A 15,484-nucleotide genomic window follows, 5' to 3' on the forward strand; every position below is an offset into this window, starting at 1 on the left:
GTTCCAGAACAGCTGATCAGAGTTAGTTCAATCAACTCTGAGTAGGTTCAGCCAGAGTTAAGTGCGTGCACGCTGACTATCAAAAGCCAGCATTAATGGAGCCCCGATACCACAATTCACCATGGCAACGGTACACAAAAAGAGGTCCTCCTACGTCACACCAGTGGAGCTCGAAATCCTCATGCGGACGTTCAGCGAATACGAGCATGTTTTTAGAAAAATAAAGTAACACGGCTGCAGCTGCAAAAGAGAGAGAAGCGGCGTGGGAAGAAACTGCTGCTCGAGTAAATTTGCAAGTTTGAACTGGTCTATTTATTTAATACTTAATCACGACCGGAAGCTAAAATTTATATTAATTTAGGAGCAATCCAGAGAAAAACATACATGGAAGCAGTTAAAAATAAAATACCAGAACATCATTCAAAGGTGCGGCTCAGGCAGAACAGGCTCATGGCTGAACCTCACTTCAGTCATATTTTAAATATTAAACAGATTAAATATCATTCAGTGGCTGTTTTATTGTGCATTAGCTTTATCCCATGATGCAGACTTCACATACATTATAATTTATGTTGATTAAACTGAATTGTGTTAGTTTAAAAACAAATCCAATAACTTATTAAACGTCTTATTTGAGTGCTCTCGGCAGTAGTGGTGGAAAAATCTAAAAGTTATGACTTTGACACAGATTTGTCTTTTGATTTTTTTTATCATAATTATAAAAGACTTTTTCAAAGGGGTCAGAGCAGCACAGAGACGCAACATTTCTTTTTTTAAAATTTGTAACCACTCAAACACAATAATGAATAAATGAGGAAGTCGAATGAGGGTTTTTTGTATTCTAGAGGGAGGAGACGGAACGAAACTCTGAGTTTCCTGAAGAAAACCTGCTCGCGACCAGGTTTGGTTCATAGAGTCTGTTACTACGGTAACTGACCGAGAGCTTAAGTTACCTCCCTTTGTGAAACGGAAAACTCAGAGTTTCCCTCATTTCAGGGTTAACAGACTCAGAGTTTTCAATAAACCTGCTTTGTGAAACGGACCCCTGGTGAGTGGAGTTACTCTGATTAGTGATCTGCAAAGACACACCTCCAGGATGACAATAGAAAGCCCATGAGGACACAGGGGCATCACAGTACACATTTGCAGAATGAGAAAATACTATTATATTATTTAGAGAGAGACCCAACATGAATCTATAGAAGCAGTACTTAGCAACATTTATTTCTTTTAATCAATTAATTATTTTTTTATTTATTTTAAATGTATTTAAATTGAATTATACATTGTTTTCATTATAAGTCACATATATATCCATTGATACTTATTTTAATACATTAAAGCTTCATATAGTCCTTGAGTTGTCAAATTGCGGACGTGAATATTTATTTAATCTATTTTAAATTATATCTTTATTTTTATTATTTCGCGTATTTATTCATTTATTTATAAACGTGCACATCTGCTGAATAAGATACAATAATACCTGTTCAAATTTGATTCCTGAACCTGGAACGTGTCGTCCGAGCTGGAACTGCAGTTCCCAGGGTCCCGTGTGTAGTGACGTCAGCAGGAAGCGGCGCAGCTTGAGCCGTTTATTTTGATTATAGGTATAGGAAAGAAAGTTGTTTCGAGGCAATATGTTCTGGCCTTTATGACACTTAGTGCGGATTTCATCTCGAAGAGGCAGGACAGACTAGTGGCTTCAGCTGAGGGACCAGGATCAGAAGGCATGTTAGCAGAACGGCACGCCTCCATGCTGGTGATATCGCCCTACTGGTTGCTACCCTAACTGGTTTCCGTAAGCCAGCTGTTTCTGTGTTTACTTAAAAGTGGCAGTTGTTTTCTGCCTCAGTCGCTGGATTCGCCACACATTCATAAACACATTCAGGTAACATTTCGTTTTTGTTTTCATCTGAAACAACTGGTTACCTTGAGCTTGTGGCAGGAAATACCGTTTATCAGATGAATGCACTTGCATAGGATGTTTGTATTAAATATGCATAGAATGCTTTTAATGTGTTTTCAATCACATTTTCTATCATTGACTTTTTTTGGTTCCGAAAAAAAAAATAGTGCAAAAGACTCTCTTTGTGATGGGAATGGGTTAGGTTATGATAGCTTCCAACTTGCTCCTTGTGGTCAAATGACCTGGCCTCCAGAGATGTAACCCAAGTGTTCAACTTCTTTCTGGGCAAAAATGCATTTCTGAGGGTTGATGATCAGTCCAGCAGACTTGATACATTGAAGGACCTGTTTTAGGCGGAGCAGATGCTTGTCCCAGGTTTGGATGAAGACCAAAACATCCTCAAGTATGCCGCTGAGAATGCCAACACCTCTCACAGGAACTGGTCCATCAGCCTTTGCAATGCCCCCTGGAGACCTAACGGCATGACCCAGAGCTCGAAAAAGCTGTAAGGTGTTTTAAAGGCAGTACCCAATACCCCTTGCCCAGATCCAATGTGCTGGTAAACTTTGATCTTTCAAGCCTCTCCAGCAGCTCCTCAATTCTGGGCATTGGGAATAGTTGGGATGGAGTTTAGTTACCCAAATTCAATACAGAATCTTAAGGAGCCATTCTTCGTTGGCACCAGAACAGCCAAACTGCATCATTCGCTGTTTGACACCTCTGTCATTCCTAACTCTTAAATTAATCGGATCTCTTCCCACAGTGCTGGCACCAACTGCTTAGTGATGCAGTAGCTTCTCTTCCTGCTGGGAGCAGTCTCCTCTAGGTAAATGTTGAGCTGGACCTGATTGGTGAAACCAGGTTTCTCTTGGAACAGCACCGGATCCAGGAGAGCTTTCATCCCTTCTTGTTGCTCGATGTGAGATGAATGACATCTACTAGACTGGGTTCTGCCAGGTTGGTCAGTAAGACCTGCCCTCCATCGTTTCAGCCTTTACTGGTTGGATGAACAACTGCTGTGACACTGGCTCTGGACAGACGTGGAATTCTTTCAACAGGTTGGTGGAATGTTTGATGTTTCTCTGCTCTGTCAGGCGTATGGAAGTCATCTGTGACATTACTGACCTTTTTTGGTGACTTCTTATGGGCTATGCCATTTTGCTCACAACTGCCTTCACTTGAAGGATGCAACAACAGCACCTGTCCAGGTCTTTCCACCTGACCTTCTGGTCATACCAGGTCTTCACTTTCTTTTGAGTGATTTCATGTTCTTCTGTCAGGGCAGCCATTTTCTCCAACTGCTCCTTCATCTTCACCACATAGGACACAACGTTCTCCCCTGACAACCCTGTTGAAACTGGTGGCACCTCCCTGTAGGCGAAGTAAAGGTATGGCCGTCACTGGTCCCAGTCTGAACCTGTCTGAGAAACACTTCCGCATGTTCTTTTAGGTTTGGTTGAATCTATCTACAAGCCTGTCTGTTTGGCGATGATAGGGGGTGTTTTTAATTCTCTTTAATCTTAGCAGCTCAACTCAACTCAACTCAACTTTATTTATAGAGCACTTTAAAACAACAGAGTTGGCCAAAGTGCTGTACACACACATAAAAACACAAAACAGTTAAAACAATAGAAGACAACAATAAAAGCCAGCATCTCAAACTGAGTTAAAAGCCAAAGAGAAAAAATTTGTTTTAAGAGAGGATTTAAAAACAGGAAGTGAGTCGACCTGCCTAATGTGCAAGGGCAACTCATTCAAGAGTTTTGGGGCAGCTGAACTGAAAAAGCTCGGTCCCCTCTCGACTTCCTCTTCGTCTTTGGGACGACTAACAATAACTGATCTGCTGACCTGGGGGAGCGTGAGGGAGCGCACGGCCAAAGCAGGTCAGACGGATCCTGAGGGGCAAGACCATGAAAACATTTAAAAACAAAGAGAAGAATTTTAAAATCAATCCGAAAATGAACTGGGAGCCAATGAATAGATGCTAAAACCGGGGTGATGTGCTCTCGTTTTTTGGTACCAGTTAAAAGTCGAGCAGCAGCATTTTGAACCAGCTGTAGTCGAGTGAGTGACTTCTGGCTAAGACCAACATAAAGTGCATTGCAGTAATCTAAAGGAGCTTTGATAAAAGCATGGATTAAAATCTCAAAGTGATGCCGGGACAAAAAAGGCTTAACTTTGGACAGTTGTCTCAGCTGAAAAAAGCTGGACTAGACCACTGAATTGATCTGTGCGTCAAGTTTAAGATCACTGTCCAGTCTTACACCCAGGTTTGTTGCTGTTGATGTCAAATATTGACTTAAAGGGCCTAGATCAGTATGGACTAAGGTAGCATCACTAGGCCCAAACAACATGACCTCCGTCTTTTTGTCATTGAAGTGGAGAAAATTAATTTACATCCATGTCTTTCTTTCTGCAAAGCACTCTAATAGACGGTTGGCATTCCCATGCTTCAGTGGCACATAAATTTGGCTGTCATCGGCGTAAAAATGGAATGCGATGCCGTGTTTACGGAGAATTGATCCTAGAGGAAGTAAGTACAGTGAGAAGAGAAGAGGGCCAAGCTGATACACTTATTTTCTTAACCTGAAAGTTTGTCCTGCAGTCACCTCTCTGGCAATGTCTACCCTTGAGAACAACCTTAATGGGCAATTTGCAATAACTATCTTCTTAAATGGTGATTCAATGAGTGGCAGTGGTCAAAAGCCCATCTACCATCAACCTCTAAAACATTCTCAAACCACTGTTTAAGTGTAGTATCCTTTCTGTGCAATACACTTTCCCTTACATTTATACATCCTCATAACTAATATTAGTGCTCAAGTGTACTGTAGGTCTACAGTATGTTCCTTCCGGACAACATCCTCTTTTAAGCTTTCAATCAGAAATTTTGAAAGGTCATGCTAATTTTTAATTATTTGCATAATATTTTCTTTCACCACAGAGGTCTTCCACGAAGTTACATTGAGTTACAACACAAGTGTTTCCTTCCAAATAATCTCTTTAACTGGCCAGCATCTGTATCAGCATTTATGTCCTCCAATATGCTCCGATATTAGTGACTTACATTTTTTCAGTCCTGCAAGTGAAAGTCATTACACCACCTGACAAACAGAGGGCACTTGATTTGATAACATGAGAGCCAGGGTCTCAGTCTTTCCACGGAAATATAGCTGGAGTCAAGAAATGTAACAGCCTCCTCACTCATGGTTACAACTATGAACAAGCATAAAAATGACAATTACTAACATATGCCACATGCAGAACATATGTTCTGGACAGACAAATTATAAACATTTTGGAACATAAAATAGCAAACTTAACAACTTAACCTACTCAGTCAGCACTAGGTGGCAGGCATGATGGGAAATGAGGATGTCCCTAGCGCTGCCAGAGTGCGCGTCACAGCTGAGCGGAGCAGCAGGCACAGGTGCGAAGGAAAGCATTATCTGCCCCATACAGAACGAAACATTGTGAACAACAAACTTGTGTTAAAATCACAGTAATCAGCAAAAGAAAGCTTGCCATCAGAGCACCGCTGTTTCTACCTTCTGCACAGACGAGAGCCCGTGTGCATAGTCTTACTCTCAGTTAGTTTTAATTTCGAGAGTAGTGAAGGTACAGCAGCTTTAAGCTTTGTCTGCTAGATTCACAACGAAACAAACTTTGTACACCAATTTGTAAGTTCTACTACAACAACTACTACAATGTATACATAGTGCACAATATCTATGCTGTCCAATATATGCTATTTTAACAATAAATATTTAAGTTGTATTGACATAAAAATTACGTAAAAAGACAAATATAGGCTTTGTTTGTACTTAAAGATTTTAGGTTACTCAAACAAAGAGTGGAAGTTGTACTTAATCTTTAAATTTTGCGTTACATGACTATTTTGTACTAAATTATGTGAACTTGATAAAAATAGTTGGTAAAAACACAGAAAATTGTGGCAGTTTTATGTTAAGACAGCCAAACATGTTTGTGTTCTTCTTAACTCAGCAACCCTTGTTGTAATTGTGTTTTGTTTTGTAAAGCGAGCACAATTTTTTAAGATTTATTGAACAAGAAAGTGACTATTTGTCATATGAACATAAAAACATTGAGTACATACTTTTACAATTTTTTTTTAATTAATTCAACTATCAAAATATATGCTAAGTGCACAATGTTTGTTATTTGGCCTTGAAGTAATTAGCCTTTATCAGCTTCATACATTTAAGTTAAATGAACTCAAATCAAAAATTGTTGACTTAACATAAAGAAACTATGTCTACCTCACAAGGGATGAGTGTTTGTGTGAAGTGAATATAAAGTTTTTACGTGTACAGTGTAGTTTTTAATGTTTAATGTTTAACCTCCCCATTCCTTCCCTACAGCTCAAGCCCATTCTTATTTCGTACATTTTCTTTGGTTAATTTCAATAAAATATTTTGACTTATTCTACACGTCTCTGCCTCATCAGTAACGAGTCTGTGTGCTATCAAGGTTTTGCTCAGAATTCCTGGAGTGCAAGGTGACGTTGCTGGTTAAACTTCCATCTTCCTTCCATCAAGACTTAGCATAGGCAGAATGAGGAATATTGGAGCCAAAATGCATAAGACAGATTTAAGATCGCAGTCCAAGTAAATTTGTCAACAAGTAAAGCATTGACTGAGACAATTTGCATCATAATACTCTGTAATGCCCTCTATAAAAAATACAAATTATTTTGAAAAAACCAACACTGGCATGTTCTGTATTCTGAGCTTAACCTATAATCAGTCTTTAAAGATGCCTTGGCAATTGTTATAAAGGTGCTCCAACAATTTCAAAGAATGAAAAAGCTGCTGAACTGACTTTTTAATGAAAAGGCCGAAAATGTTAAAATAAAATTGTAAGTTGACTAGAATATACTCATAAAGGGAAAAAAGAGCACACTTATGTAGAGCGTCACACTCATAACTTTAATAACATAATAGCACACATGTCATATAGTGATTATGCAGGCTGTCTTACAGGTGGGAAACAATTCCCAAAAATAAAAGACAAAAATAATAGCACTAAAAAGTACAACGACTATGGTCATTTATGATTCACATAAATCAAATACATGAGCATAAAGCTTTTACAGAAAGGTTTGTGTTGCAAGACAATTAAGATGTAGATGGTGGAAAAGTTGGATTCTTTGGAGACTGTGGTGGGCCAGTTGGTGGTTGTAGCTCGGGAGCTTGTTGGAGTGATTGAAATTAATATTTCAGACTGCAGACAATATATTCAGTGCAATTTTCCTCCATTAAAACTTATTTACAGTGAAAACTTATTTTGCAATATTATATACAATTATTATTTTGCCGTTCACAGTTTGTCATAAAGGTTCTTGTATAAAAACATCAACATTTTGATGGAAATTTGATGGGTCACCTTCATACCTCAGTATTAAGAGTTGACCTCTCATTGCGCTGACTGTTTTTCATGGTGGATGTGTCAGTGTAAGAGCGAGAGACCTCCTCCTTGAAAGCAGCCTCCATCACATTCAGGATGGATTTGTAAAATGTAACCCTGAAACCTTGGCCCATGAACACATACAGCAGTGGGTTCAGGCAGCTGTTGATGAAGGCCAGACCGGTGGTTATTGGGATCCCAATGGTGATGACGATTAATAATGTTGGAGAATAGGTCATGAAATAAGCCAGCTCAATTAGATTAAAGATGTGATAAGGAGCCCAGCAGAGGAAAAAAGCGGTGATAACAACAGCGATGATCTTAACTGAGCGTCTTAATTTTCTGGCCAGGGTGCGGTTTCTCCTGAGACGATGGATTATCACAGCATAACAGGAGACGATGACAGTGAAGGGGACTACAAATCCCAAGAGTAAGCGGGTGATGAACATGGCCTTAAAACGAAACATTAGCAGCTCATTCATAGACTCGTCATAGTCATCAGAAAGGATGTAGTTGTCGAAGCAGTTGATGGTTACATTGTCATCTGATGGACCTGTGTCCCTGAAGACAAGGTCTGGAGAGCTGAAAATCAGAGCCAGCACCCAAACACCCAGACTCACACAGGACGCCTTACGCACACTTCTGTAGTTCTGGGCCCAGATGGGCCACACCACAGACACACATCTGTCCACACTGATCACCACCAGAATATAGACACTGGCAAAGATGTTCAGAGAGCTAATTGCGCTGTTGAGTTTGCACATGAACTTCCCGAAAGGCCAGTGAAAATCCAAAGCCAGTTTCGTCACAGTCAGGGGCAGAGATGCAGTGAAGAGGAAGTCGGCCACGGCGAGGTTGAGGAACCAAACTGTGTTAACTGTTTTCTTCATCTTGAAGCCGGTCACCCAGATAACCGCTCCGTTCCCGAGCACTCCAAGAACAAAGGCCAGGCAGTAAATAATGAGAGACATGATCTTCAGAGACTGTTTCAGCTCAGAATAGTTATCATCAGATGTAGAGCCATTCATGTCCGATGCATTTGTTGTTGTTTGATTTAAGGGCAAAGTGGTCATCTCCATCACTGACCTGCAACACAAAGAAAACAAGTGTAGTCTTTATATTGAACTACATAGATGTCTGTAAAATCTGCAACATACATAGAATGGACTTATATGTAAATAAATGAAGCTGCTGAGGATGCTGTTCAGAGAGACATTACTGAAAATACAAAGTTCCTTTGACAGACGGAAATCTTACTTTGACCAGCCTACTAAATGATCCATATCTTTTTAAACCAACAAAGTGTTTGATAAATGTTTTTCAGCTCTTCAAGTCTTCAATTACCTTCAACATAATTATCACTCATACATTTGTTTCTCTGTTTCAGCCAGTTCAGGTTTGACAGTCCGCCGTACTGCTTTCATTTTAAAATAAGTAATTGACCCAGAAAAGAAGCAATGTTTCTGAAATACATCTTAATTAGTACATTTTCATTTATCAAAGAGGTCAGATGATTTTATTGTCATATTTCTTTCTAACAACCTCGTTTGATAAATCTTTCATAAAAGTATGAAATTCAGAAAACAGCAAAGATTACCTTTTCTCAAAGCTCTCCAGTCAGCTGAGGATTAATTTGTTGCAGAAATGATCAAACTGACAGATTAATGTAGGCTGATGTGCAGGAAATGATGTCATGTGACCTCCTGAGTAGAGGCGGAGCCACAGGAAGCACGCACACAATTTAATTTTTTTACTGAAGCCTATTAAACCTCTTGTTTGCGCTCACACTTAAAACTGTTTGTACATTATAATTAAAACATGTATTTCCATTTTTTAGAACAAGGATGTTTCTTCACCGATGGAATAAGCAACATATCACTCAAACAATCAACTGTTTCTACATGTTTGTACATACTGCAACCTGCGAGCAAAACCTGCAAGTAGTGTCAGAGCAATTGCACAAGTCTCTGGTGTTTGCAGGACGTTCCTTCCTCTTAGCATCCTGTTTGATATGCTTAGTCAAAGTTCTCTTGAAAAGTCATCCTTACTCTGAGAAGCAGCCGATAAGTATCACGCATCATGAAATACAGTACATGCCAAAGCACATTTAAACTTAACCTAAGATGCAGGTTATATGTTTAATAGCTGTCTCTATACTGACCAAGTCTATAATAATAATGATAACGACTAACAAGCTTTATACACTGAACAAAAATATAAACGCAACACTTTTGTTTTTGCTCCCATTTTTCATGAGCTGAACTCAAAGATCTAAGACTTTTTCTATGTACACAAAAGGCCTATTTCTCTCAAATATTGCTCACAAATTTGTCTAAATCTGTGTTAGTGAGCACTTCTCCTTTGCCGAGATAATCCATCCACCTCACAGGTGTGGCATATCAAGATGCTGATTAGACAGCATGATTATTGCACAGGTGTGCCTTAGGCTGGCCACAATAAAAGGCCACCTTAAAATGTGCAGTTTTATCACACAGCACAATGCCGCAGATGTTGCATGATGCAGCAAGTTTTTAGGGAGCGTGCAATTGGCATGCTGACTGCAGGAATGTCCACCAGAGCTGTTACACATGAATTAAATGATCATTTCTCTACCATAAGCCGTCTCCAAAGGCGTTTCAGAAAATTTGGCAGTACATCCAACCGGCCTCACAACCGCAGACTACGTGTAACCACACCAGCCCAGGACCTCCACATCCAGCATCTTCACCACCAAGATTGTCTGAGACCAGCCACCCAGACAGCTGCTCTGACAATCGGTTTGCATAACCAAAGAATTTCTGCACAAACTGTCAGAAACCTTCTCAGGGAAGCTCATCTGCATGCTCGTCGTCCTCATCGGGGTCTTGACCTGACTGCAGTTTGTCGTCGTTGTGGTGGCGATTTTCTGATGACGAGACCAATAAAGTTCTTAGGGAAACAAAGTTGTCTTTTGATGTCATTTAATTGAAGAATATTAAAAGATGAGTAAAAGCAAATAACAACTCGAGCTGGGCCAGATCAGTACTACACAGAACGCAGCTGTCTGACTGACTGACACAGACTCAAGGTTCACAGTGTATTTTATACATTTCAGATAGAATTCCTTCTCTCTGAGACAAAGCTACATGTCATTGTTATGACTTTAGCTGAGGCGCCTGACTATCTAGAGTTTACCCTTGGCCTTGGAGGTCTCAGCCCAGACAAGGCTACCAACTATCTCTCGAGCAACAGTAATTCATGCACAAGACCCTGGAGAGGAGCAGACAATACATATCCTTAAAATCAACCTTAGCTGATTATACCATGATTATTGATTCTAGAGTAATAAAGAAATCAAACACCTGATCAAACAGGTTAACATAAAAATTTCCTTCACAGTCGTAACCGACTTGAGTGGGCAAATGCTCATATTCGATGGCGTCTGGCACTGTGGAGAGGTGTTCTCTTCACGGATGAATCCCGGTTTTCACTGTACGTGGCAGATGGCAGACAGCGTGTATGGCGTCGTGTGGGTGAGCGGTTTGCTGATGTCAACGTTGTGAATCGAGTGGCCCATGGTGGCGGTGGGGTTATGGTATGGGCAGGCATATGTTATGGACAACGAACACAGGTACATTTTATTGATGGCATTTTGAATGCACAGAGATACCGTGATGAGATCCTGAGGCCCATAGTTGTGCCATTCATCCACGACCATCACCTCATGTTGCAAGGATCAGTTCACAATTCCTGGAAGCTGAAAACATCCCACTTCTTGCATGGCCAGCTTACTCACTGGACATGTCACCCATTGAGAATGTTTGGGAAGCTCTGGATCGGCGTATACGACAGCGTGTTCCAGTTCCTGCCAATATCCAGCAACTTGGCAGCCATTGAAGAGGAGTGGACCAACATTCCACAGGCCACAATCAACAACCTGATCAACTCTATGCGAAGGAGATGTGTTGCACTGCGTGAGGCAAATGGTGGTCACACCAGATACTGACTGGTTTTCTGACCCCCCCGGACCCCCCCAATACAGTAAAACTGCACATTTTAGAGTGGCCTTTTAGAGTGGCCAGCCTAAGGCACACCTGTGCAATAATTATGCTGTCTAATCAGCATCTTGATATGCCACATCTGTGAGTGGATGGATTATCTTGGCAAAGGAGAAGTGCTCACTAACACAGCTTTAGACAAATTTGTGAACAATATTTGAGAGAAAAAGGTACATAGAAAAAGTCTTAGATCTTTGAGTTCAGGTCATGAAAAATGGGAAGTGTTGCGTTTATATTTTTGTTCAGTGTAAATATTTCAAAACAAACAACAAAAGCAAAAAAAAAATTGTGTGTCCAAATAACCCATCCATCCATCCATCCATTATCTTCCGCTTATCCAGGGCCGGGTCGCGGTGACAGCCTACTCAGCAAGGTGACCCGAGCGTCCCTTTCCCCAGCAACATTTTCCAGTTCCTCCTGGGGGATTCCGAGGCGTTCCCAGGCCAGACAGCATATATAATCCCTCCAGCGAGCTCTGGGTCTGCCCCGGGGTCTCTTCCCAGTTGGACGTGCCCAGAAAACCTCCAAAGGGAGGTGCCCAGGAGGCATCCTAACCAGATGCCCGAACCACCTCAACTGGCTCCTTTCGATGCGAAGGAGAGGCGGCTCTACTCCGAGCTCCTTACTCTATCTGTAAGGCTGAGCCAAGACACCCTCCGAAGGAAACTCATTTTGGCCACTTGTATCTGCTATCTCTTTCTTTCAGTCACTACCCAAAGCCCGTGACCATAGGTAAGGGTTCGAACGTAGATCGCCTAGTAAATCGAAAGCTTTGCCTTCAGGCTCAGCTCTCTCTTCACCACAACCGTTTGGTACAACTCCCGCATTACTGCTGATGACGCACCGATCCGCCTGTCAATCTCACAATCCATTTTACCCTCACTCGTGAACAAGACCCCGAGATACTTAAACTCCTTCGCTTGAGGCAAAGACTCACTCCCCACCCAGAGGGGGCAATCCACCGTTTTTTCGGCAGAGAACCATGGCCTCAGACTTGGATGTGCTGACTCTCATCCCAACCGTGTCACACTCAGCTGCAAACCGCCCCAATGCCTCCTGGAGGTCCCAGCTTGATGAAGCCAACAGGACAACATCATCTGCAAAAAGCAGAGATGAAATTCTGAGGTCCCAAACTGAAAACCCTCCTCCCCCCGGCTGTGCCTTGAGATCCTGTCCATGAAAATCACAAACAAAATCGGGGACAAGGGACAGCCCTGGCAGAGGCCAACACGCACCAGGAACGTGTTTGACTTTGAGCCGAGGATGCGGACACAGCTCTCACTTTGGTTATACAGTGTCCCCCCAATATTGCTATATTATTACACAATAATAGGCCATCTCTAAGTCCACAAAGCACAAGTAGACTGGATGAGCAAATTCCCATGCCCCCCTAAGCAGCCCGCCAGGGTAAAGAGCTGGTCCAATGTTCCACGGCCAGGTCGGAATCCGCATTGTTCCTCCTATATGTGAGGTTCGACAATCGGCTGGGGCCTCCTTTCCAGCACCCTGTAATAAACTTTACCCGGGAGGCTGAGTAGTGTTATACCCCATTAGTTGGGATACACCCTCTGGTCCCCCTTTTTGAAAATGGGAACCACCACCCCGGTCTGCCATTCCACAGGTACTGTCCCAGACCTCCATGCAACATTGAAGAGGCGTGTCAGCCACGACAGTCCAACAATGAGCCTCTAGCATCTCAGGTCAAATCTTACCTACACCTGGCGCTTTGCCACTGAGGAGCTTCTTGACTACCTCAGCGACCTCTGCCACAGATATAGATAAGGCTTCTCCTGGACCTTCAGACTCTGCCTCCTCATTAGAGAACGTTTTGGCTGGGTTCAGGAGTATCCCCAGTCCGGGTCAGCAGCTCTCCACCCCTGCTGAAAACAGCTTGAGCCAATCCCTGCTTCCCCTTTCTGAGTCGTCTAATGGTTTGCCAGAACTTCTTTGAGGCCAATCGAAAGTCCTTCTCCATAGCCTCCCTGAACTCCTCCCACACCTGGGTTTTTGCTTATTATATTCTATGAAAAATGTATGTATAGGCTTAAATTATAAGCTGTACTGTGGTAGCGGATAGATGTTTTTTTTTCATTAAATCGTTGACCACCTGACAAAGAAGCCCGCAAGGGGGGGCTGCACTACATCTTGAAACATCTGCCCTCTGAAACATGGGTCCTGTTTGAAGAATGCTTGACTGAACACCATCATGTATTATTATTTTCAAAAATGCCCTATGCACTGCCTGTTGGCACCAGTGTATGATCGCACTTGAAGCTCTTTGTTAGCACTTACTGACTTTGTTCCCCCCTGTCTTGATCGTTGCTTGTGTTGTATTTTCTCTCAGATGTTCGTCGCTTTGGACAAAAGCGTCTGCTAAATGAAATTGTAACATAGCAACATTGTTGTTACATGTAAATTGTTCTTCAGTTTCAATGTAACAAAACAATGTACATGTATGAATTATGTGTTTCTGCATTGACTGTTTGAATTGATGTATGAACATGAAGACTACAAGTTTAAATGCCCCCTCTCTTCACTCTGCACCACATTACAGTCACAGCACCATTTGCCATTGTGTGAAGTGATGTTTGTTGAGTAGTTAATAAAAGAGTGGGCTTCCACTTTCCATTTGAAAGCTTTACACATAAACATAACAAAATCTATTTAGATCCATCACTGCAGGTAATTACATTTTTCAAACCTAAACCTTATTAGCCTACTATAATTAACAGCTTAATTCCAAAGGAGTCAGTTATCTGTATGTTCCTTCCTGTTAAACAGATTTCCTGTCTGTGGTGAGTTAAAGATAAGTGCTTATCTCTCTTAGCTTCTGATGTTTGCTGTTTTTTAAGATGCACCTGAGTCATATTGCTGGAGGGTGAATGGAGAACCTCCTTTGAGTTGAAATATACTTTATGAGGTTAACATTTTCCTCTCCTGGTAAATAAATACATTAAATAATATGATGTCATAAAAAAATACTATAATTAATAAAATGTAGATTATGTGATTGGCGACTTCCTACTTAGAAATACTATCACGAGGTATTATCACGAATTGTGTGTGTTATACAAGCATCTGTTCTACAGTATGTTTCGGTGAATGAAACTTGAGCCTTTTGTTTAGGAATTTTGATTATATAGTACAAACAGTCAAAATAATATTTTCATCATTTATGGATCTTTGAAGAGTTGAACATCAGGGGTATCAAATATCGACGTGTTAATGTGACATCACAATATTCAAAACAGTAAAACAAAGAATAATTGGGCCTTTGGACACTTTTTTACTGTTGTTGAGTTGAATAATAATGTAAATCTAACTCCTTTAGGAAATATCTTATAGTATCTGAAGACATTACACATAATTGTTACTCAGAACTATTTGCTTCTTCCAGTTACCTGTTTGTAAAAGATGATTCAACTAAATTATTGTCAATGCTTTATATGAATAATTCCAGTTGTACCTATAAGTCGAAGTTGATAAAAAAAACTGTTAAAATCTATAAAACAAATTAACTAGCCTTACTGACCCTGAAGTCTGGAGGCATGTGACCTATAGGACAGAGCATTACTTGAACTGTTACACTGCAAAATGGATTATTGCCTTCTGTTTGTAAATTTCTGCTTTGCATTTGATACATAACCATCTGAAAAGCACTGAACCAGGTAACTGGACGACCTCCATACATCATGTGTGAAGAGTGATGAAACAGTGCTTAATTGAATTCTCTGAGAAATGCAGGAGTGACAGGAGCACACTAACGTATTGCATCACCTTTAATCTCATATCTGCTTAAAAGCGGAAGTACAAATACTTTGTTACGCACTTTGCACCAAAGCTTTATCATCTTTTCATGCGAAAAAAGTAAAGCATGACCAACACAGAAATGAGAGTTTCCTTTTTAGGACTGTTTAAACATTATCCTCTGACCCACTCAGAGTTCTGGGAGCCCCTTATGATTTCTATCCACTACAAATGGAGGGAGAACTTGAGGTTTTGGGAATAACCACCAAATGGCTATATGTTTATTCATTTTTGTTTCTTGATGGGAAACCAATAGACCAACTGTCACGTTTAGGAGGATTCGAACAAAGAAGGAGAGGACTCA

At 41.0% G+C, this 15,484-nt stretch overlaps 1 protein-coding gene across 1 annotated transcript; it reads right to left on the bottom strand.

The window, feature by feature from the left end:
• Nucleotides 1–6,894: 6,894 nt before the first annotated feature.
• On the bottom strand, nt 6,895–8,963 carry LOC138584491 (chemerin-like receptor 1). Its single transcript, XM_069656740.1, has 2 exons — nt 8,934–8,963; nt 6,895–8,422 (listed from the first exon to the last, which is right to left on the bottom strand). Exon 2 carries the CDS (start codon nt 8,413–8,415, stop codon nt 7,318–7,320), a length of 1,098 nt encoding a protein of 365 aa, XP_069512841.1. The 5' UTR covers nt 8,416–8,422; nt 8,934–8,963; the 3' UTR covers nt 6,895–7,317.
• Between the last annotated feature and the right edge of the window lie 6,521 nt (nt 8,964–15,484).

The sequence above is a fragment of the Semicossyphus pulcher genome, unplaced genomic scaffold (genome assembly GCF_022749685.1).
Source record: "Semicossyphus pulcher isolate SPU_LCO1_2020_fin unplaced genomic scaffold, fSemPul1.0.p SCAF_9, whole genome shotgun sequence".
In the NCBI taxonomy this organism is placed as follows: Eukaryota; Metazoa; Chordata; class Actinopteri; order Labriformes; family Labridae; genus Semicossyphus; species Semicossyphus pulcher.

What these genes read in the sequence shown, in the direction of transcription:
- LOC138584491 (XM_069656740.1), bottom strand. Translation starts at nt 8,415, where the DNA reads ATGGAGATGACCACTTTGCCCTTAAATCAAACAACAACAAATGCATCG.